The sequence below is a fragment of the Notothenia rossii genome (genome assembly GCF_949606895.1).
Source record: "Notothenia rossii genome assembly, chromosome: 1".
In the NCBI taxonomy this organism is placed as follows: Eukaryota; Metazoa; Chordata; class Actinopteri; order Perciformes; family Nototheniidae; genus Notothenia; species Notothenia rossii.
Window position 1 is genome coordinate 5,943,372 of NC_136912.1, and position 24,329 is coordinate 5,967,700.

The 24,329-nt window shown below is 42.4% G+C and overlaps 1 protein-coding gene and 1 long non-coding RNA gene across 2 annotated transcripts; one reads left to right on the forward strand and one right to left on the reverse strand.

The window, feature by feature from the left end:
- Positions 1–1,682: 1,682 nt before the first annotated feature.
- LOC307035052 (uncharacterized protein) lies at positions 1,683–21,701 on the forward strand. Its single transcript, XM_079674017.1, has 7 exons — positions 1,683–2,251; positions 15,946–16,293; positions 16,419–16,646; positions 16,790–17,146; positions 17,350–17,574; positions 18,992–19,261; positions 21,340–21,701. The coding sequence occupies exons 1-7, from the start codon at positions 2,197–2,199 to the stop codon at positions 21,612–21,614; spliced, it is 1,758 nt and encodes a 585-aa protein (XP_079530143.1). The 5' UTR covers positions 1,683–2,196; the 3' UTR covers positions 21,615–21,701.
- On the reverse strand, positions 13,175–15,154 carry LOC307035478. The gene is made up of 3 exons (XR_013807116.1): positions 14,379–15,154; positions 13,698–13,854; positions 13,175–13,592 (listed from the first exon to the last, which is right to left on the reverse strand). It is a non-coding gene; the product is annotated as an uncharacterized lncRNA (long non-coding RNA).
- Positions 21,702–24,329: the final 2,628 nt, after the last annotated feature.

A 24,329-nucleotide genomic window follows, 5' to 3' on the forward strand; every position in this document is an offset into this window, starting at 1 on the left:
TGATGTATAGACGCAAACCACATCCAAACGTCTGCTCTCAAACATTCTCTCTACAACGTGCACTCTGTCTATCGCCTTAATGTTAACATTGAGAAAGCCATGAGGTACAAATAAAGTAAATGTGGTTGTCTTTTCCTCTCTGAAGAACCAGCACCTTACCGTGGTAGAGAGGTTTGTGTGCCCTGATGAACCTGGGGGCTGTGTTGTCTGGAACCTTGTGTTCCTGGTAGGGTCTCCCATGGCAAATTGGTCTCAGGCAAGGGGCCAGACTAAGATTGGTTCACAAGACCTCATGAAAGAAAAACACAGAAGTGAGGATACCCGGCCCGGAGGAAGCCCGGGGTCCCCTTCTGGAGCCAGGCCCAGAAGGAGGACTCGTCGACGAGCGTCTGGTGGCCGGGCTTGCCACGGAGCCCGGCCGGGCACAGCCCGAAAAGGCAACGTGGGCAACACCTCCGCTTCTCCGTCTCGCGGGCCCACCACTTACGGGAAACAGCGATGGGGTCGGGTGCGCTGCCAGAAAGGTGGCAGTGAAGGCAGAGGGTCTTGACGGACCAGACCCAGGCGACAGAAGGAGGCTTTCGGGACGTGGAACGTCACCTCTCTGGGGGGGAAGGAGTCGGAGCTTGTGCGGGAGGTGGAGCGTTACTAGTTGGATCTGGTTGGGCTCACCTCTACGCACAGCGTTGGCTCTGGAACCTTACTTCTGGATAGGGGTTGGACTCTATTCTTCTCCGGAGTTGCTCAAGGTGTGAGGCGCCGGGCGGGTGTGGGGATACTCACAAGTCCTCGGTTGGGTGCTTCGTTGTTGGAGTCTATCCCAGTGGACGAGAGGGTTGCCTCCCTACGCCTGCGGGTTATGGGGGGGAAAACTCTGACTGTTGTGTGTGCTTATGCACCCAACAGCAGTTCAGAGTATACGGCCTTCTTGGAGACCCTGGCAAGAGTCCTGTATGGGGCTCCTGAAGGGGACTCTTTAATCTGGCTGGGAGACTTCAACGCACATGTGGGCAATGATGGAGACACTTGGAGGGGAGTGATTGGGAGGAACGGCCCCCCTGATCTGAACCGGAGTGGTGGTTTGTTAATGGACTTCTGTGCTAGTCATGGATTGGCCATAACAAACACCATGTTCGAACATAAGGATGCTCATAAGTGTGCGTGGTACCAGAGCACCCTAGGCAGAAGGGCCGTATGTTTTGGACACTCGGGTAAAGAGAGGGGCGGAGTTGTCAACTGATCACCATCTGGTGGTGAGTTTGGTTGAGTGGCGGGGGAAGCCTCTGGATAGACCTGGTAAGCCCAAACGTGTAGTTCTGGTGAACTGGGAACGTCTGGAGGAGGCCCAAGTTCAGGAGGCCTTCAACTCACACCTCCGGTGGAGCTTTTCGGGCATTCCTGTGGAGGTTGGGGACATTGAACCAGAGTGGTCGGTGTTCAAAGCCTCTATTACCGAATCCGCGGCGGGGAGCTGTGGTCTCAAGGTCCTAGGTGCCTCAAGGGGCGGTAACCCTCGAACCTCCTGGTGGACACCGGTGGTCAGGGAAGCCGTCCGACTGAAGAAGGAGGCCTTCAGGAATTTGTTATCCCGGGGGACTCCCGAGGCAGTTGCAAGGTACCGACAGGCCCGAAGGGCAGCAGCCTCAGCCGTGGCCGTGGCAAAGCAGCGGGTGTGGGAGAAGTTCGGAGAAGACATGGAAAAGGACTTTCGGGTGGCACCAAAGTTGTTCTGGAAAACTGTCCGACACCTCAGGAGGGGGAAGCAGGGAACCATCCAAGCTGTGTACAGTAAGGATGGGACGTTGTTGACCTCAACTGATGGAGTGTTAGGGCGTTGGAAGGAGCACTTTGGGGAACTCATGAACCCGACAACTCCGCCCTCTATGTTAGAGGCAGAGCTGGAGTATGACGGGGGATCGACACCAATCTCCCGGGGGAGGTCACTGAGGTCGTCAAACAACTTCACAGTGGCAAAGCCCCAGGGGTGGATGAGATCCGCCCAGTAATTCATGTGCTCATGTATATTAATAATGTAAAGAGGAAGGAAACCAGGCTGGCTTTAAACAGCAGCCGCAGAAGGAACACACTGTCTTCAAAGAACACATCCTCCTGTAGAAATGTTTCTGGTGATATACTGATAGAGTATCTCTCATGTGTGATCTACCTGCAAATCTAACAGAGACCTGAGGAGCAGCTATGAGGTTAAATGCAGCAGCGGGTGTTTTGGTGGTCTTCCTTCTCTCTGTGCAAGGTACAGTACATCTACATTGATATAAGTCAGTTAACACACCTCAGACAAACTGAGTGTAAACTGAGTGTTTGTCTGTGTGGGTAGAAATGATGACTGTACATAATAATTGCATTAGTAAACAAAACATGCTTTGAATAATTGCATATTAGAATTCATCGCCCTGTTGAACTTCCTCTGTCGTCCTGCAGTCCTCAACACTTAACTTTAGCGAGTCGTTCTCCGCATTAGAACACATTTAGAACTATTTGATCATGTAATAAATCAGAAACATATCATGAGCTTGTGTCATGTCTTTAGTGTTTTAAGAGATAACTTATGGTGGGAGTTGCAACGTGGATAAAAAGCTTCACTAATGAATAATCTTGAAATGAACAATGAGTCAAAGGAATTAGGGGCTGCTTGTAGAAATGAAAACACAATAATAATCACCTCACTAAAGTTTACGCTTCTTTTAGAGTACTGTTTGCTTTTATGGCCAAAAACTCTGTTTTTCAGCTGCGCCCTGCAACTGAACGCTCTTTCTCTCTTTTATGCTGGCCAGTTTTAGCCCTGCAGGTCAAGTGAGTGTGAAGGTGTGTGTCCGTGAATGCATGAACGTCAGTTTGCATGCATGTACCTGATCGTAGCTTTTGCATTTTATTCATTTTTGGCCTCCGTTGGACGGTGAAAAGTGTAAAGACTTACTGGAAACAGGAAGAGAGTTCTGGGTATGACATGCAAAAAAGGCGCCGGGGCGATCACAGTAACAAGTTACTCACTATCAACACAAGGAACTATGCAGCTTTCTTCAATTAAAAGCCTCTCAAAGCTCTACACTTCAGACATTACCAAAATAAGGATAGACAAAGTTACTGCAGCATGAAGATGGGGACATAGCAGTATTTATCTGACAAAACAAGACTGAACATTGGATTTATGTTAAGAGTCATTTAGAAACATGACTTTATATAAATGCTCATGTGGTTTAGTGGATATTGTTGCTTTGATAAATATCTAATTTCTGCAGAGAAGTCAGATTCTTTCTTTTACCTGACGATGAGGAGACCTAGGTGCAACATGCAACGTTTGTGTTAACCTTTGTAAGCAATTAGCAGTCCAATAATTAGAAATAAACTCTCTGTCAGTCATTTGTTATCTTAATATCACACGCCTCAATGTTCTGCTTTTCTTAGAAGTTTCCATTCACGCCCTGCAGCAGCCTGATCACTGAGAGAAAAGCAAGCCAGAAAGAAGACTCATTGTTATGATCCACACCCTCTGATATTTTATTCTCATCTTTTTCTAAGGTTTGAAATCTAAGTATAAATCTTAGTATTTATCAGGTAAATACTGCGATAAAGGTTAAATACACTGCAGCACGATGTCCTACGTCAACATTATATATGTTTTCCTGCCTCTGTTCACTGGAAACAACATTAAAACTTTTTAAAAGTATAAACCCAGTTTGAAACAAACATCAGAACATTCCTCTGTATGTAAATTGGGTAACACTTTATATTAAGGTACACAAATTAACCATCAACTAATTGCATATTAACATGCTAACATGCATATTAGCAGTATATTGGCTCTTTAGTAGTCATAATAAAACACTTATTAATGCCTTATTCTACATCACCATATTCTACTAAGTAATAAGCCATTAGTTGAGAGTTTTTCCTCAATAACCCTCTAATTAGTGCTTATTTGTTAGAAGTAAGGAACTTATTGTACATGAGTTTTGGTCTTAATATGCGCTGCCCAATATGGGCCTAATAAGGCAGTAGTACCACAAGAATAGTAATTCTCCCATAATAACACTTAACAAATATGATCTATTCTTATGGAACAAGACATGAAACTTCAAGTGTTAATTAAGTCTAAACAACTCAAAATTAGGTATTTATATCTAAGAACATGTTCCCTATTCTAAAGTGAAGTCTTGTTCATAACCAATAAGCTATTAGTTTGACTCTAATTGACCTGAACATGTTCCCTATTCTAAAGTTGCCTCCTCTTCACACTAAGTAAATACATTATAGCACACAACTACTGAAATTAACCTCAACAGTACATGAACAAAGTAGGCACACGTTGAAATATCTGTTTTATTAATGAACCACGAAAGAGAGGTTCAGACACATACCAAAACATGTCAAGTTTCTCCAAGGCTGAGAACACATAATGCAGCCTGTACTTTTAGATTTTTAACAGAGTTGATGTATTTGTGATCATACTGTGTGACCTGCTTGTATGTTCTGACACAATAGGTGTACTGTTCTCTCTCTGTGTTGTACTGTCTCAGTCAGTGCTTGAATTGGAATAAAAAAGGTGCCAGTAATCTAAATCAGCAACTGTTTCAAGTCAATTTATTTATACAGCCCAAAAACAAGTATTTGGCTCAAAGTCATAGTGTATCCTATAATGCTGGTGGGTTTGTCTCTTTACTGTATATTTTAGAAAGGCTCACTGTACTTTAACACAATGACTCAGGGTGCATCTGAGATTAGAGGGGGTGCAGTGGTAAAGTGCTGTTTTTATAAGTGGGGAGTGGACCTGACACCCTCTAGGGCAGTGGTTTTCAAAGTGTGAGGCGCGCCTCCCCTGGGGGGCGCCAGAGAGCTTCAGGGGAGGCGCAGCGTGAGACACAAAAGAACGAGAAAAAGACGAGTAAAGTGACACTTGCCCACTTGTGGCTGTCTGTGGAGACCGAGTTCCCCCACCTCGCCAAAAAGGCTGTAAAAGTGCTCATTCCCTTCCCCTCCACCTACCTGTGTGAGTGCAGGTTTTCCGCATTGACTTTGATCAAAAGCAAGTACCGGTGAAGGCTGCAGCCAGAGGATGATCTGCGTTTATTCCTGTGTGCATCAAAGATGCAGACTCATTGTTCCCACTAAAGTAGGGGTGAGTGTAATAAGGAGGCAAAGTTGACGTGCTGTGTGTTGCCGGGAGCATAGGATTTATCCACCATGTTGAAAATGTTAAAAAAAATATGTCTTGAGAACACGGCGTGCGGAAATATACGGGTCGTGCTGCAGCTAAATGTGCCTGTCCTCTGTAAGAAGGTGTCGGCGACTGACATGCAAGGAAGAACGGCTGTCCACAGGCTGTTCCAAGTTTAACAACTGTATTAACTTCCAGGGTAGTGAATTGAACATGCAATTGTAATTGGGTGTGTGGTATATTTTCATGCACGTCCACATGTTACACAACACACAAACTGAACAACACTCAATTTTCCGATCGCTATCAGTGTCCTTGCGATCTTGTTATAATAACAAGTGCACGTTACTGATGCAATATGGTTGAGACCATTCGGGCTTATTCTAGAGGGGTGCAAGGAATAGTCCAAGTAGTGGGGGAGTTTTATACAATATGTTTAAAACATAAAAATAAAAAGGTTTAAAAAAGTTATTGTTTAATGTTTTAAGGAGGTGACGCTACTCAGCCAATCAAATCGGTGCAGTCAGCACGATAGATTCAAACACAGAGACGAGACAAGAGGAGAGAAACAGTCGGAGTAATTTCAAATGGCGGAAGGTAGACAGCGAAAACAGAGCATTTAATTACATTTTCTCTACTGGACCTCTTTGAAATGCAATTGAATACCCCTGCATTATAGCAACAACAACCATAATAATAATAATAATAATAATAATAATAATAATAATAATAATAACAGCAATAATAATTGGGAGGGGGGGCGCGGCTGTTCTTATGTTCTCTGAGGGGAGGCTCACCTACCCAAACTTTGAAAATCCCTGCTCTAGGGGGTTCCGGGGACATACTCCACCGGGAAGATTTTTTTTTAAATATTGAAGTTAGATGCATCAATCTGGTGCACTTTGAGAGCAATACAATTTTTCTTTATGGATATAAAAGAAAGCAAAGCCTGACTCCTACTGGCGGCTGGTTAAATGACTCCTCATCCCTGAGTACACTCACCATCTTTCAGCAGGAAAGGAGAGAGGGAATCCTTGTCCGGCGACAACCGCAGTCTTTTCGCACTATTATTAAGCCACGCTAACATTTTCGAAATGCTAACGTTATGTGATGTCTTTTCTGCTCTAGTCTATCGCTGCAGCGCGTCATAGGTACGCTGGACATATTTGTTGTCATGCGTCAATCAGGGCCGGACTGGGACAATAAGTCAGGCCGGGAATTATACACCCAGCCAGGCCAGTACCAGTTTTATGAGCCATTTTGCTGGATTTATTTGTCAATATTTACAGCGTTGCTAGTTTAAATCTACTACCCAAAAATAAACATATGGACATGGGTTACTATTTTTAAAAAATGTGCAAATCTATTTAGGAACCTGTCCATGTGAACATATTTTAAGTGGGGGTGGACCTCAGAATCCTATAGGGGGGTCTCCCGGTAAAACATTTTTTAAAGGATGGACTTAAATGCTTCAATCTGGTGCACTTTGAGGGGGAAATAAAGAGAGACTAAACACATATGAAACAGAACTGTATACATTTAAATAATCATAAAATCATAAGTACATGGCCATAACCAATAACATACCATATCCAATATGAAAAAACATTGAAACTTGTTTATTTATTTGTTTTTGGTTCATTTATAGTTGTGAGTGTGTCTGTGCTCCTGAATCAGCCTCTCCTGTCTCCCCCCTCTCCCCCCTGCTCCTCTTTGAGGCAGCAGCAAAGACTAGTTTTAGCTCTCAACAAGTTTCTCTTACCTTTTTTCACATAGTTAACATTTTATTTGTATTATTCATGCATATTTTACTAATCACTACCCCCTCAAATGGAAATATGTGTTTACATAAATGGTGACGGAACCGTTTGAGACCCACTAAGATAACTTAGACTAAGTTAACTATCTAAACACTCAGAGAGTCATTTACTGAGCTGTAGTTATCAGCCTCTCAGTCTGACAGCATACAGGGCTGCCAACACTCACGCATTGAGCGTGAGAGTCACGCAATTAACCCATATCTCACGCACTCACGCCACACTTGCCTTTCCTCACGCTAAGTTTTCGTCCAAAATAAATGTACATAAATATAAAAATAAGGTGAAGGAACAACAAACCGAGCGGTCTACGAAATGAGACAAGTCTTCTGGCTTAGTTCAGTAAAGTTGGAACGATATTTGGAGATTCTGATTTCACGGATCAATAACTCATGAACAAAACGTTATTCTGACACAAATGACGTCTCCTAAGTACCGTGGTAAGGTTGAAAAAAAGCCAATACGCGCCGTCCTCCAAGCTGGACACATTACATTGGTCTCTATCCGCAGCCGGAGTAGAAACGAGTGCTCAGGGACCGTCTGCAAAGTGCAACTCAGAAGAAAGAGAATACAATAATATTAAATCACTATTATACAGCTTATTATTACTACCAAACTCACCACACATCAATAGTCTCCTGTGTCATACTACAGCAAGGAGTTTGGAAGAATATGCTTTTGAATAATTGTGGGGAATATTTAAGGCATTTTCTTAAATAACGTTACTATTATACAGTATATTTCTACCAAACTCACTATTTGCATTGTTGTTGTTAGCATCTGGTTAGCTAGCTGCGCTAACGGATATTAGAAGCTGTTTTTAAAACAAGGAAAGGGAGAGCTCTGCCCTGTCAGACTGAGATAATTACAGCTCAGTGAGGTAAGGGACTCTATTTAGATCAGGGATGGGCAACTTTGAGGATAGTGAGGGCCAAAAAAAAATGTCCTCACTACCAGAGGGCCACTTCGTGACCATTCACTTCCATCGGCAGGATACTATATCCACGACATTTAAATAGCCAACTTTAGCTACTAATTTAATGAAAATAACTAAATATATATAGGCAATAAATGTTTATTGTACCAAACACCAACACTGAGTTTAACAACGAATATTCATCTTTGTATTGTGTTTCTATGCTTCCCTCACATTCCATACATAAAACCAAGAACATATGCATTTTTCTGAACTTCACCCACAGCTGGATCAGTAAGCTATACATCTTAATGAGATACTTGTGGCCTCTCCTGCTGCTGCACAATAGACTGAATGTCAATATCAACATTTGTACATCCGATTTGCATGAGATGGAACAGTGTCTCATCTGTCAGTCTGTTTCTCTCCCTTGACTTGATGTGCTTCATCATAGAGAAGTTGCTCTCGCAGATGTAAGTGCTGCCAAACATGCTGGCCATTGAGAGCGCAAAAATCCCTGAGGAGTGGAAAGCGGGACTCGGGTAGCAGTCTCCAAAAGGAAATTCCCCTCTCCTGGCGCTTTGCTAGAAAGGGGTCTGACTGTAGTTCGCACATTTCAAGCTGCAACTCAGGGGGCTGCTCGATGATTGCAGCCGAGAGGGGGTTTGTGAATAACTCGATGCGTGGCTGCATGGTGTGGAAATCTTGAAAGTGCTTCTTAAACTGCTGCTGCAGTGTTTCTATGTCGGCTCTGTACTTGGGTAATGTTTTCTCACATTCGGGGGCATCTTTGCGCATCTCTTCACATGACGGGAAGTGCGCCAGATTAGGACGGTCGGCTGAAAATCCGTCTTTAAACAGAGTCAGTTTAGTAACAAATGCGTTCATGTGCGCATATAGATCCGACACGGTTTGGCATCTTCCCTGTAACCGCATATTCAGGTGATTAAGATGCGAGGTAATGTCCGCAAGGAAAGCCATGTCGAGAAGAAAATCTGTATTCCTGAGTTTTGCGCAGTACGCACTTGTATCACATTGGATGGTGTCCTCCAAGAACACAGGGATTTCTGCGCGTAGCGCGAAAAACCTCTCCAAACATTTTCCACGGCTCATCCACCTTATCTCTGTGTGCATCTGTAAATCACCGTACGCGGCGTTCACTTCATCCAAAAAGGCTATACACTTCCTGTGATTGAGAGACCGGTTCCCTCCTCGAATGAGATTAGTAGTCTTTGTAACTAAATCCATGACATGGCTAAAGTTCATTGATTTGGCACAAAGAGCCTCCTGCAATATCAAAACGAAATTTGATTTAGCCTGATTTTTTTTTTTACAAAGAATGCCCACATTCAAAACCATTAGAATAGCTAACAATAATGTTACCCACCTGATGTATGATGCAGTGCAGTCTTGGACAGTCAACGCCACTCTGGCGGAGGAGGCCGGCGAATCCAGTGCGCTTTCCTTGCATTGCTGGCGCACCATCGGTAACAACAGCTGAGAGCTTGTGAAATCCTCCGTGCGCACTTACAACATTTTCAACAGCGGCGAAAATATCTTGTCCTTTGGTAGTGCCATGCAAAGAAGCCAGTTTCAATAACTCCTCGTGCACTTCAAATGAACTGTTAATGGCCCGTGTGTAGATGAGAAGCTGGCTCACATCAGTCACATCAGTGCTCTCATCCAACGCTAAGGAAAAGTATGCACAGTCATGCATGACTTGTTTTACCTTTTGTTCGACATGATTTTGTATATCAAATATTCTTTGTGTCACTGTCCTACGAGACAAAGAGACGGTTTCAAAGTTTTTAGCCATGTTGTCATCTCCAAATGCTTTAGCCATCTGGACTGCACAACTCTTCACCATTTCGCCGTCAGACAGGGGCTTCTTAGCTTTAGCAAGCTCAAGGGAAACGGCATAAGACGCCGTGAGAGACGATTGCTGTGTAGTCGTGGCTCTGGTAAAAAAGGTCTGCTGCTGGCATATTTTCCCTTTTAGGTCAGCAACGATGGCGACTCTGGCAGCTCCTGTGTGCTTTTCATATTTGTCTTTATGGGTGCTGTTGTAGTGGCGACTTAAATTGTAGTCCTTCATTGCCGATTTAGTTTCAAGACACACCAAACACATAGGTTTGCCTTTGAATTCTGTAAACAGATAATCTATTTTCCATTTTGGCTGAAAGAGACGGTTTTCTAGGTTCAGTTTTCTTTTTTGGGCGCTCCTGTTTCTTTTCCCACTAACGGAGGAAAGCCGCGAGGTAAACAGAAGACAATATACACTTGGCTGCAGGCCTCATTAATTTGGGGGGAGCGCCCTCTAGCGGTGAATATTATTAATTACAAGTGGGGTCTGGTTCAAATGATTTGCTTGTTTACAACTGTGAAACCAATATATTTTTGTAAATTGACTCGCGGGCCGCACAAAGTGAGGGCGGTGGCCACATGCGGCCCGCGGGCCGCCAGTTGCCCATCCCTGATTTAGATAGTTAACTTTAGTCTAGTTATCTCAGTGGGTCTCAAACGTTTTGGTCACCATTTATGAGAATAAATGAAAAACAGTTATGAAATACTATATGGCAGTAAAACAAGAATACAGTTTAAAAGGTGAGTGTTTTGTAAAATATCCATAAAGAAAAAGAAAATCTGTGTACAGTTCTGTTTCATATGGGTGTTGAGAGATGTATCCTTACATTCCTTTTGCTCTCAAAGTGCACCAGATTGATGCATTTAACTTCAATATAAAAAATATCTTCCCGGGGGAGCATGCCCCGGACCCCCCAAGAGAAAGTGAGGACCCCCCCCACTTGTAAAATAGCACTTTACCTCTGCTTACACCTATATGACATTTTATATGCTGTGAGCTGATTATCGAGCCTTCATTGTAAGAGTCTTCCACTGTAGCCCCGGTACATTAATGGGAAACCCTAGTTTGTAACACTGAACACATGAACGTTTCTTTTTTTGGTTCCCCCGAAAAAAAATCTCACTCCAAGCTGAACTCAAATATTGGAAGCCCTGCACAGGACTCTGCCCCCACCTTGTTGTTGAAACAGCTGAGCTCCTTATGTCCGTTAGCGCAGCTAGCTAGCACCAGATGCTAACAACAATACACGTAACCGGTGCGCGCGCTTTCTCGCTCGCTCGCGCCACACATACACACTAACACACACCCTCCCGAGCTTGAATGACACACAGAGACCAATGGAGGGCATTAGTATGATCTGTATGAAAGTGGCCATGTCGGCAGGCCACATCATGTAGATAGCCAGATAGTCAGACCCACATTTGCGCAGCGTTGCGTTCACAATACATAGGCTACGTATTTAAAAAAATCCTCAGGCCAGCAGACCACTTAACAGGCCAGGCCATCGGGAAACCTCCCGGTCCTCCTGATGGCCAGTCCGGGCCGTCATGACGTGCCGCCGGCGGCTGAGTAACGTACGCAGTCACAACTTGAAGCTATCCCCCAAGAAGTGCTTCTTCCTGCGGAGAACAGTGAAGTTTCTCGGCCATATCGTGGTGAAAATGGTGTTTCAACTGATCCATCTAAGGTGGAGAGCATCGCGAACATGACGAGTGCAGACCTCATGGAGCTGGATGGCAAGACACCGTCTCAGAAGATTCCTTGGGATGGTCAATTATTATCAGCATTTCGTGCCAAGGTTCTCTGCTGTTGCCAAGCCGCTGTTTGACCTGTTGAAAGGTGTGAAAAGAAAGAGTAAACGGCCTAACGTCAAAGTGCAGGAGGTTGTGTGAGTCTGATTGGACTCATGAGCAGGAGCAGTCTTTTGGCGACCTAAAGGCTTCACTAATCTGCAGTGCTGTCCTGGCTCACCCTGACTTCACCCGTCCATTCTTGTTGTCAACTGATGCATCCCTTGATGGATTAGGGGCTGTTCTGTCTCAAGTCCAGGAGGGTGATACACGTGCCAGACCCATTGCTTTCGCCAGCAAGTCACTCTCTCAGTCACAGAAGAACTATCCAGCGCACCGGTTGGAGTTTCTGGCTCTGAAGTGGTCCGTGTGTGACAAGTTTAGTCATTGGCTAAAGGGCCACAAGTTCACGGTTTGGACGGACAATAACCCGCTGACTTATATCCAAACGTTTCCAGTATGTTGTTCCTGATTCACTCAAGACAATCGTTTTGCAAGGGGTCCATGACCGAGCCGGACACCAAGCCCAGTCCAGAACTCTTAGTTTAACACGACAGAGGTTCTTTTGGCCAAGTTTGGACAAAGACGTGAGAGATTATGTGCATCATTGTAAGAGATGCATAGTGAGTCAGACAGCTGAGCCTGATGGGAGAGCCCCTCTGGAGAGTATAACATCTAAAAGGCCGCTGGAACTAGTCTGTATAGACTTTTGGTCAGCTGAAGACTCCAAGAACAAGTCCATCGATGTTCTAGTAATAACAGACCATTTCACAAAGATGGCTCAGGCATTTCCCTGTAGGGACCAAACAGCTAAACAAGTCGAGAAAGTGCTGTGGGATCGGTACTTCTGTGTGTATGGATTTCCTGAGAGGATCCATAGTGATCAAGGTGCTAACTTTGAGAGTCATCTCATAAGTGAGCTTCTCAGAGTGTCTGGCATCAGAAAGTCACACACAACCCCCTACCACCCCATGGGAAATGGGAGTGTGGAACGTTTCAACCGCAACCAGGTGGTATGATTCGTGCATTGCCGCCTGAGGAGAAAAGTGACTGGCCAAGACGGTTACAGACCCTAACATTCATGTTCAACTGTACAGCCCACGAGACAACGGGATATGCGACTTTCTACCTCATGTTTGGCCGTGTCCCTCGCCTACCTGTTGATGTGCTTTTTAGTACAGTCTTCCATGACTCTGCTGTGATGAGTTACGACAAATATGTAGCCTGTCTTGCTGTTGACCTGAAGGAAGCAATGGAGGTCGCTCAGGCTCATGCTGGAAAGGAGCAGTGCAGACATGCACAGTTGTACAACAGGAAAGTGAAAGGCTCTACCATTGACGTTTGTCACAGGGTGTTAATGGTCAACAGGAGAGACAGAGGAAAAAATGTGGCCTTTTTTAACGTCGATTTAGAGGAATATCTGAATTTAAATTAACATTAAGACTGTTGTGATGTCTTCACCCCCATGCCAGCTGCTCTCCCTGCACTGTCGGCCTCCTCATGCTTATAGTCTTAATAATTGACCAGCACAAGTAGAAATGAAAACAATTGTAACAAGAAAAAGTTTGACAAATAAAATACATTTATTTATAAAATGTCAATATAAAAGAAAACATAGCAGCCTTTTAAGAAACAATAGCAGCCTTTTCCTTTAGTGCATTTTTTTTTTTAAGTGTAACAAAATTAGAACCAGAATAATATATATATAATATATATTATACAAAAATAAAAGTGCATGTTTTTGTTTGTGTGTTTTGGTTTACATGACATGTCTCATGTTGTAGGTGTTTGTGGCAGATTTTGATGCCTTGATGACAGAGGGAGGGGGCTCCCATTTGAAACACTGTGGCTCAAGGTTTGCCATCTTCACAGTCATGATGGATGATAGAGTTCCATCAAGAGCCAAACTGTTTTGGGTTTTGGTTTTGTTCAGTCCCACCACAGAGAACACTCGTTCAGCATTTGAATGTGGAAGTACCAACACCAACTTGGCAATACGAGAGAGCCTCCCTAATCTGCTCATACTGGTCACCTTTGAAAAATGTACATAGGAAGCCTAATTACTCTCAAGTATTTTTGTATAGAATTAAGTTGATTACGTCAATGGGTATTTCAAAGGGTGCAGAATAATTCTTACCTTATTCTTCATTGATGCCATGTTCCCCCAAAAGCTCTCAATGTCGAACGTGGTTGGGTCTTCGGGCATGGCAATGTCCATGGACTGGTAGTCCAGAAACTCCTCACTCAGTTTGTCACGCTCGTCAGGTCCGTTGTATGGGAGAAGTTTAGGAAACCTAAAAATAACACAATGTGGTAATGTAGCTGAAACGGGTTGTTTTTCAGATGTGGTCATTAAACTTTACAATCTATTAAGAAAATGTTAAGAAAATGTGACAAGAGCCAAGAGTCTACCTGACATCTTTCAGACTTTCAAACTAACGGACAAACATCAGACAGAAATCGAAGTATACAGTTAAGGAATGAATGATCCAGTCTCAAAAGATAGCTACATGTTACTGTTTGATTGATTGAATATTGTATTCGACAGAAATGCAAACAGCACAGGTACAGTACTTTAAATTCCCTTAGCTCATAGCAAGTATCCAGATTAGCTCACAAACGCAAATACGTGATGATTTAACTAACACTGCTATTAGTCACGGTTGTTTGTTGTTAAACCCACCGCAGCAACCTGCCACACTGCTCACCAGCAGCCTTTATAACGTTCAGTCTCAAGTAGTCAGACCCAAGGTTGACTTCATCAAAATAAAAATATTTGTAAAAATAATGTGTTTGTAAAAATGAAGTGGTCACCTACCGTTTAACCTCCCGCTTCAGATGAAAATGTCAGTCACGGCATTATTGAGGCGCTGACAGACATCTCACGTTTACTTTTCAATTTATCCGCCATAAGTGTTGTTCTCATAGAGTTGTCTTCATAGGATAGAGACGCAATGACCCGCCCTAAGCTGCCTCTGATTGGTTTGTATACGTGGTGCCTTTCGTTGGGGGCTGATGATTGGTTATCACATATCTCGGTCAGCCAATCGGGGGCAGAATAGGGCGGGCTCACCCTGTCCCTGACTCGAACTACGGAAAGCCTCAAGCAACAAGTTATGGAAATATATATGATTAAATAAAAACATTATTATAAAGTAGTGAGAGGGGGAAAAAGCGTGTGAAATGGCAAGTGTGGCGTGAGGCGTGTGAAGAGGTTAAATTGCGTGACTCTCACTCTCAAAGGGTGAGACTTGGCAGCTCTGCTATAAATAAGCTAGTATGAATAAATACTAAAGTGACATTGAAGTGAGTGCTGCGGAGGATGCGCAGCGTGGATTCAAGGAGAATATTGTTTTTGTTCTCAGTCCTCAGAATAAATGCCAGAAAACACCCCAGATGCTTCGCTGTCGTAAATTGAATGATAACAGGTCGCTTACAGTTGTGACCCGTTACACTAGCATGTATGCTGACGCTACCGTGTATGCTAACGGTAGCGTGAATGCTAACGCAAATGCTAGTGCAAATGCTAACACATTTTCTCATTGTGTTTAAACATTTCCACATGTCATCACATAAACACAATACATGTTACTAATCCTTACAGTGTAAGTGTAAGGCTCACACTTACAGTCATTGCTTTCTGACGGACTTGACCCTTTTACTCTTCAGGCTGCATAGGGAAAATTAGTGGCAGTGTCATGGATGTCTACTGGTCTACTGCCATTCTATTCAGTTCACATTCTCCTACTTCCTGTACCCGGTTTCCTGTCTAACCTTCAGTACAAATTTTACAAAAATATAAATGTGCAAATATGAAACATAGAGGTCAATATCACCTTGCTATTGGTAGCTGAACTGTCAATACCCCAAAACATATTATATATATATATATATACATACCTAATTTTGAGTTATTCAGACACAATTAACACTTATAGTTTCATGTCTTGTTACATAAGAATAGATCATATTTGTTATTATGTGAGAATTATTATTCTTGTGGTACTACTGCCTTATTAGGCCCATATTGAGCAGAGCATATTAAGACCAAAACTCATGTACAACAACTTCCTTACTTGCAATAAATAAGCACTAATTAGAGGGTTATTGAGGAAAAACTCTCAACTAATGGCTTATTACTTGTGGAATATGGTCATGTAGAATAAGGCATTAATAAGTGTTTTATAATGACTAATAAAGACCCAATATACTGCTAATATGCATGCTAATTAACAACTAGTTGATGGTTAATTTGTGTACCTTAATATAAAGTGTTACCGTAAATTGATATAATATAAAATAGTAAAAAGATGTGTTTGATAATGCTAAGAAAGCCTGTCTACTGACGAGTCTGATTCTAGTTTCTGATGTGCTCTGTGTTTCAGTGGTTCAGGGTCAGGATGACTGGGGAGTGACTTTCTCTTCTACTGAGATCTGTGCAGAGAAAGGATCAACAGTGGAGATAAGATGCAGCTTCACATACCCATCCAGATGGAAAGGCAGTGTTAACACAGTGGAGAAAACATTCTGGTTTGTTGAAAAGAAAGATGGTGAACCTGTAGATCTGACCACAGCCTCAGAGTATGCAGGTCGTGTAGAGGATCTCTGTGAAAACAGCACCTGCACTCTGAGAATCAGAAACCTGAGAGAGAGAGACTCAGCTGAGTACAAGTTCAGGATCGAAACAAACCAAGACGTTTATGCTAGTGGACCAGTCACTCTGTCTGTCACAGGTAAGATTTTGTTTGTAACTATGTAAGTTAGCTCAACATTTGGTCAACACTGCAGTGAATGTCAGTGCATCTACTACACGTACAATGACAGTTCAGTTTAACATGTTTGTTCCTCACAAATCCAGGTTTACAGGTGAAGGTGACCGAAACACATTACTGCATAGGAAGCTGTATATGGGCAGACCTGGAGTGTCTCAGCAGTTGTCCTCAACTTTCTCGTCCTTCCTACATCTGGTACAAGAATGGACTGAAATCGACAGAAACAACAAAAACATTTAATTACTATTTCTATCCTGAAGAAAGCTTTGCCTGTGCTGTTAAAGGATATGAGAATTCCCCCTCTCCTTCAGTGTGTGAGTTCACTTACAGTCTTCCACCAACATGATGCCATACCTTATTACATAAAAGGGAGACACTGTCCACAGCAATACATTCAGCCCTGAGTTAAGGCAATTACATTTTCATAATAATTAACCAAAGATATTTCATTTTTTAGGTGTTTATGGTCAAGCCTGCAATACAGTGGCTTACAGTGAAAGAAGCATCTGTGCCCCCAAAGGATCCTCAGTGGACATTTCCTGCACGTACAGCAGCTTTGAAGATGATGTTAAATCTAAATTCTGGTTCAGTCCTGAGCGTAGTCATCAGGGACAGAATCCCTCTCAACCTGAGGACCTTAGTGAAGACTCCCAGTATGCAGGTCGTGTTCAGATCCTTGAGACAGAGAGAGGACGCTCCACTCTGAGGGTCTCTGACCTGAGAGACTCAGATTCAGCTCAGTATCGCTTCAAATTCAAAACACCAAGCTTTGAATGGAGGAGTGATTTACCTGGAACAACTCTGACTGTCACAGGTACTGATCAACACACACTGATGTATACTGTACACACCAACACATTACAATTAGAGAATACTGGAAGTTGAGTTTGTGTGATTAATGTTGGATGAGTTTATTTGTTCAGCTACTTTAGAATGTTGTGTTAATGGTTATACATATTTATCATCAATTTCATTTTAGACCTTGCTTATAATATTCTTTATTTTTCTCATATCCAGCTCTGCAGGTGCAGGTGATCACAGCAACAGTCCAGCAGTCTGATACCTTAGCAGAGCTGAAGTGTCACAGCAGCTGCAGTCCAGCTGGTGTTTCCTACGTCTGGTTCAAGAACGGAGAGAAAATCCACACAACAACGATATCTTCTTATAAAGGCTTGCTTCACCACGCAGACAGGATCTCATGTGCTCTGGAAGGACATGTAGGCTTCCCCTCTCCTGCAGTTCGTGAGTTTACTCACACACACACACTGACATTACAATACAATGACAATTTCAGAGGAGTCTTCTGAATCTGACTACAGATGCTGCAGTTATATATCGAAAAAGAAAGCTTAACTACAGCCAGTAGAACACTTATATTTTGCAAGCACCTGCAGCGTAATTTAATCTTGATGAGAGCCCACAAGATCATTTAAGGAGGTGAAAAAACAAAAGCAGCAGCTATGAGTTTAACTGCCGTGGATTTGTTGTCTTCCTCCTCTCTGTGAGACGTACTGTACGATCTACATTTATATTGTAAGATAGTTTAAACACTTCAGAAATACAGCAGCATTTAGCATGCTAAAACTATGTCTGTGTGGATGGAAATAGTGACTGTACATACAGTACCTACATTAACAAACAACACATGCTTTAAATAATTGCCAATTCATCGCTGTGTTGAACTTCCTCTATCGTCCTGCAGTCCTCAACATAACTTTAAATGAATGTTGTTCAGTGGATATTGTAGCTTTGATAAATATCAAGACATTTCTGCAGAGATGCCAGATGCTTTCCTTCTGTCAATGAGGAGAGATGTAGCAGGTGCAGCATACAGGAAGTAATCGATGCTTTTGTCGACTTGAAATCAATTAGCAGTCGAATACTTAAAAATAAACTCTCTGTCAGTAATTTGTTATCTTAGTTTTACACGCGTCAATGTTCTGCTTTTCTTTAAAGTTTCCATTCACACCCTGCAGCAGCCTTTCCACAGAGAAACACTCACCATAGCAAAGAAGACTCTTTTTATGCACCACACCCTCTAATATTTATTCATTTATTTTGTGTAAGAAATAATGTGTTAAAGTTTAGAGGTTCAACACGTGGTGCATGTTGTCCTGCCTCAGTGCACTAACGTCACTTACTCATAACTCTATACCTCAGACACCATGGCATAACATGGAAACAGCACTAAAGTTATATTCACAATATATTTAACCCATTAAGGTAAATTATTATAATATGAACAATGTAAGAAAAACCTTTCATACTGAGTTTTGTAGAGTTTCCCCAAGCTCCTCAACCCAAATACAGGTTAAGGAGGTGAACAAACAATAAGATAATTAAAAATAAATAAAACAAGGTTCTCATACAGAGAGATGTACAACATTATAATAATCTTCAATAATACATTTGAGTTCATAGTGATTAACATCACAGTCTTCATTCGTTGCCCTGCATAGACTAAAAATCAAGTGTAAAGTTTCAATGTTGTGCATCTTTTGGACAAAGGTTAAATCCGTCCAACAAGCATTTTGTCAAACCATGTTCAAAGTCCAAAATAAAGCAACAGTTCATTCAGCGTTCAATAATGTAGATACCCTTTGTGCTAATCTGGTGAGAAACACATTCTTAATATTTTCTCTTTACACATTTCCTCCAGATGCTCCGAGGACTCCCTCTGTGTCAGTGAGACCCTCTGATGAGATAGAGGAGGGCAGTTCAGTGAATCTGACCTGTAGCAGTGATGCTAACCCAGCAGCTAACTACACCTGGTACAAGGAGAATAGCAACGCAGACGTCCCTCTTCTCAGTGAAGGACCACAGCTTGTCTTCAGATCCATCCAGTCCTCTGACTCTGGACAGTATTTCTGTAGAGCTGAGAACGAGCTGGGGAGGAGGCAATCTGCAAACACCTTTATTGACGTGAAATGTGAGTGAGATAGTTTATTTAAAGATAACAAGCTTATATCTGTCTAGTTGTTTCAAGAGAAGATGTTACTTATCATCACTACTTTCTTCAGCTCAGCTTGCTTTACATTACATGGGATCCAGGGAACAAGTGGGTAATGAAAAGTGAACTGGCAGTATCTTCTAATCACATTTTATAGAGTTGCTAATGATGACATCATTGAGAGACAACTGTTAAATATTGTTATATTTAACTAATATTTACTGTTATTAACAAGGCTATCTCTAAATCCTTAAATTCCATCACTCAATTCATAGTTTTGACTTGATTAAAGAGCCTGTGACACGAGTTTCCCCCATCATCCAAACCCATCAATTTGAGTAAATATTGTCCCCTTGAAAACCGTTACTGAACTGATTTTGGATATTTGTACTTTGATAACCATTAATCTGCCCATTTTCTCATCCACTGAGAGATGTCTGCTAGGCAAGCAGAGATGCGTGCGACGACCTGGGTCTCTGAGCGGGGAAAGGACAGAATTAGTTGGGTGTCGTCAGTGTAGCAGTGGTATGAAAAACCATGCGGGCTAATGACTGATCCGAGCGAGTTTGTGTACAAGGAGAAGAGGAGGGGACCAAGAACAGAGCCCTGAGGGACCCCTGTAGTTAATTGACAAGGGTCGGACTTGGACCCTCTCCAAGTAACCCTGTGGGTGCGGTCTTTGAGGTATGAGGTGAGGAGGGAAAGTGCAGTGCCTGAAACTCCAAGTTCTTGGAGAGTGCGAAGGAGGATCTGATGGTTCACCGTGTCGAATGCAGCAGACAGGTCCAGAAGGATGATGACAGAGGAGAGGGAGGCTGCTTTAGCCGTGTGCAGTTCCTCAGAGACAGCAAGGAGAGCAGTTTCTGCTGAGTGACCTGCCTTGAAACCAGACTGGTGCGGATCCAGAAGGTTGTTCTGATGGAGATAACAGGAGAGTTGTTTAAAGACAGCGCGTTTAAGTGTTTTAGACAGGAACGGGAGGAGAGAGACAGGCCTGTAGTTTATAACATCAGACGGGTTGAAAGTGGGTTTCTTTAGGAGAGGGTTTACTCTTGCCTCCTTGAGACTGTTTGGAAAGTGACCAGAAGTTAGAGAAGTGTTGATGAAATGGGTGAGAAACGGTAGAATATCAGGAGCGATAGTCTGAAGGAGGTTTGAGGGGATAGGGTCCAGAGGACAGGTGGTAGGACGGGCAGAGGTAACGAGGGTAAGAACCTCACTTGGAGAGAGAGGGGAGAAGGAGGTCAGTGTGTGGGTGAAGGGGGGTCAGGTGACCCAGCGGTGAGTAAAGGTGAGTCAGAAAAAGAAGAGCGAATATCATCAACCTTTTTTTCAAAGTGGTTAACAAAGTCGTTTGACAGAAGGGAGGAGGGGGGAGGGGCTTTGGGGGGGTCCAAGAGGGTGGAGAAGATAGAAAAGTTTTTTGGGATTGGAATAGGAAGATTGGATCTTATCTTGAAAGAAAGTGCTTTTTGCCTGAGAGATGTAAGCAGAGAAAGAGGAGAGGAGAGCCTGATAGGTTAGGAGGTCGTCATGGTGTTTGGATTGCCACCATTTCCGCTCTGCTGCCCAAAGGATGGTTCTTTTAGCACGCAGTGCGTCATTTAGCCAGGGAGCAGGAGGGGACTGACGAGCCGGCCGAGATGTGAGAGGACAGAGAGAGTCCAGAGAGGATGAGAGAGTAGAGAGGAGAGTTTCTGCAGCCGAGTTTGGAGGCAGGAGTTTGAACGAATCAGAGGAAGGGAGGGCTGAGAGTACCGATGAGGCAAAGGTAGAGGGGGAGAGGGAACGAAGGTTGCGGCGGACAGGTGCAAGATGAGAAGAGATTAGGTTGTTATGTTTGGAAAGGGGTAGAGAGAATGAAAAATCAAGTGTAAAGTTTCAATGTTGTGCACCTTTTGGACAAAGGTTAAATCCGTCCAACAAGCATTTTGTCAAACCATGTTCAAAGTCCAAAATAAAGCAACAGTTCATTCAGCGTTCAATAATGTAGATACCCTTTGAGCTAATAGTGAGAAACACATTCTAAATATTTACTGTTCACACATCTCCTCCAGACTCTCCAGAGCTCCCCTCTGTGTCAGTGAGACCCTCTGCTGAGATAAAGGAGGGCCGTTCAGTGACTCTGACCTGTAGCAGTGATGCTAACCCAGCAGCTAACTACACCTGGTACAAGGAGAATAGCAACGCAGACGTCCCTCTTCTCAGTGAAGGACCACAGCTTGTCTTCAGATCCATCCAGTCCTCTGACTCTGGACAGTATTTCTGTAGAGCTGAGAACGAGCTGGGGAGGACATCTGCAAACACCTTTATTGACGTGAAATGTGAGTAAGACAGTTTATCTAAAGATAACAAGCTTATATCTGTCTAGTTGTTTCAAGAGAAGATGTTACTTATCATCACTACTTTCTTCAGCTCAGCTTGCTTTACATTACATGGGATCCAGGGAACAAGTGGGTAATGAAAAGTGAACTGGCAGTATCTTCTAATCACATTTTAGAGTTGCTAATGATGACATCATTGAGAAACGACTGTTAAATCTTGTTATATTTAACTAATATTTACTGTTATTAACAAGGCTATCTCTAAATCCTTAAATTCCATCACTCAATTCATAGTTTTGACTTGATTAAAGAGCCTGACACGAGTTTCCCCCATCATCCAAACCCATCAATTTGAGTAAATATTGTCCCCTTGAAAACCGTTACTGAACTGATTTTGGATATTTGTACTTTGATAACCATTAATCTGCCTTTCAATGTTCACCATTTTCTGGATCTTCTCGGGGATTATTCAAGTCCCGTCATTCAAGGTTGCAGGTCCAAGATGAGAACACTTATATTTTGCAAGCACCTGCAGCGTAATTTAATCTTGATGAGAGCCCACAAGATCATTTAAGGAGGTGAAAAAACAAAAGCAGCAGCTATGAGTTTAACTGCAGTGGATTTGTTGTCTTCCTCCTCTCTGTGAGACGTACTGTACGATCTACATTTATATTGTATGATAGTTTAAACACTTCAGAAATACAGCAGCATTTAGCATGCTAAAACTATGTCTGCATGGATGGAAATAGTGACTGTACATACAGTACCTACATTAACAAACAACACATGCTTTAAATAATTGCCAATTCATCGCTGTGTTGAACTTCCTCTATCGTCCTGCAGTCCTCAACATAACTTTAAATGAATGTTGTTCAGTGGATATTGTAGCTTTGATAAATATCAAGACATTTCTGCAGAGATGCCAGATGCTTTCCTTCTGTCAATGAGGAGAGATGTAGCAGGTGCAGCATACAGGAAGTAATCGATGCTTTTGTCGACTTTTGAAATCAATTAGCAGTCGAATACTTAAAAATAAACTCTCTGTCAGTAATTTGTTATCTTAGTTTTACACGCGTCAATGTTCTGCTTTTCTTTAAAGTTTCCATTCACACCCTGCAGCAGCCTTTCCACAGAGAAACACTCACCATAGCAAAGAAGACTCTTTTTATGTTCCACACCCTCTAATATTTATTCATTTATTTTGTGTAAGAAATAATGTGTTAAAGTTTAGAGGTTCAACACGTGGTGCATGTTGTCCTGCCTCAGTGCACTAACATCACTTACTCATAACTCTATACCTCAGACACTATGGCATAACATGGAAACAGCACTAAAGTTATATTCACAATATATTTAACCCATTAAGGTAAATTATTATAATATGAACACTGTAAGAAAAACCTTTCATACTGAGTTTTGTAGAGTTGGCCCAAGCTCCTCAACCCAAAACCAGGTTAAGGAGGTGAACAAACAATAAGATAATTAAAAATAAATAAAACAAGGTTCTCATACAGAGAGATGTACAACATTATAATAATCTTCAATAATACATTTGAGTTCATAGTGATTAACATCACAGTCTTCATTCGTTGCCCTGTATAGACTAAAAATCAAGTGTAAAGTTTCAATGTTGTGCACCTTTTGGACAAAGGTTAAATCCGTCCAACAAGCATTTTGTCAAACCATGTTCAAAGTCCAAAATAAAGCAACAGTTCATTCAGCGTTCAGTAATGTAGATACCCTTTGAGCTAATCGAGTGAGAAACACATTCTAAATATTTTCTCTTTACACATCTCTTCCAGATGCTCCAAAGCTCCCCTCTGTGTCAGTGAGACCCTCTGCTGAGATAGAGGAGGGCAGTTCAGTGACTCTGAACTGTAGCAGTGATGCTAACCCAGTAGCTAACTACACCTGGTACAAGGAGGATGGAAACTTAACATCTCTGAATAAAGGACCACAGCTTTTCTTCAGCTCCATCCAGTCCTCTGACTCTGGAGAGTATTTCTGTTCAGCTGAGAACGAGCTGGGGAGGAGGACATCTGAAAAAGTCTTCATTGATGTAAAATGTGAGAGAAATTGTTTATTTAAAGCTCAAATGTGCCCAGTACCTGGATGGGCAACGTTTACTGATCTGAATTTCTACAACACTCCCTCCTTCAAATTCACAATCTGCTGCAGCTTTAGGAGATGTTAGCAGTTTGAATGCAGCTTTTGGACCCAGATTCAAACCTTAAAACATCCATTTGTCAGGACATCTTCAAAGTTTAAAATACAGCTTCACAAAGCCATAACCAATTTGTTATTTAAATTAGTAGAGATTAAATAGGACAAGATAAACTCCACATCCATACATATCAACACAAATGTGCAAATCTCTTCAACATACAGTGAGTTTAACTTGAATTGAGGGAAACAGTTATTTATTTTCTTTTTATTTTATTACGTTTAGCTCACACTTTGTCCAAGTGCAATCAACCCTGAGGATATAAAAACATACAAGTATCTGACAAAGACTAACAGGAGACCAGGACTTAAATACTAACAGAAATAACATAGACAAGACATAGTCGAGAGAGGAGGCAAAAACACAAGGGTCTCAGGTTCAAAAATCAGGATGGGGCGGACAAACACACAGGCGGGAAAAAAACAAAGCCAGGAAGTAAAAACAGATTTAACACAAAGTGGCGAAAACCTTTTAAAATAAAACACGAAACAAAAAAAAG

Coding starts and splice junctions, on each gene's coding strand:
- LOC307035052 (XM_079674017.1), top strand. CDS start 2,197: ATGAGGTTAAATGCAGCAGCGGGTGTTTTGGTGGTCTTCCTTCTCTCT. Junction 2,252..15,945: donor CTTCCTTCTCTCTGTGCAAG/GTACAGTACATC, acceptor TCTGTGTTTCAG/TGGTTCAGGGTCAGGATGAC. Junction 17,147..17,349: donor AACAACTCTGACTGTCACAG/GTACTGATCAAC, acceptor TCTCATATCCAG/CTCTGCAGGTGCAGGTGATC.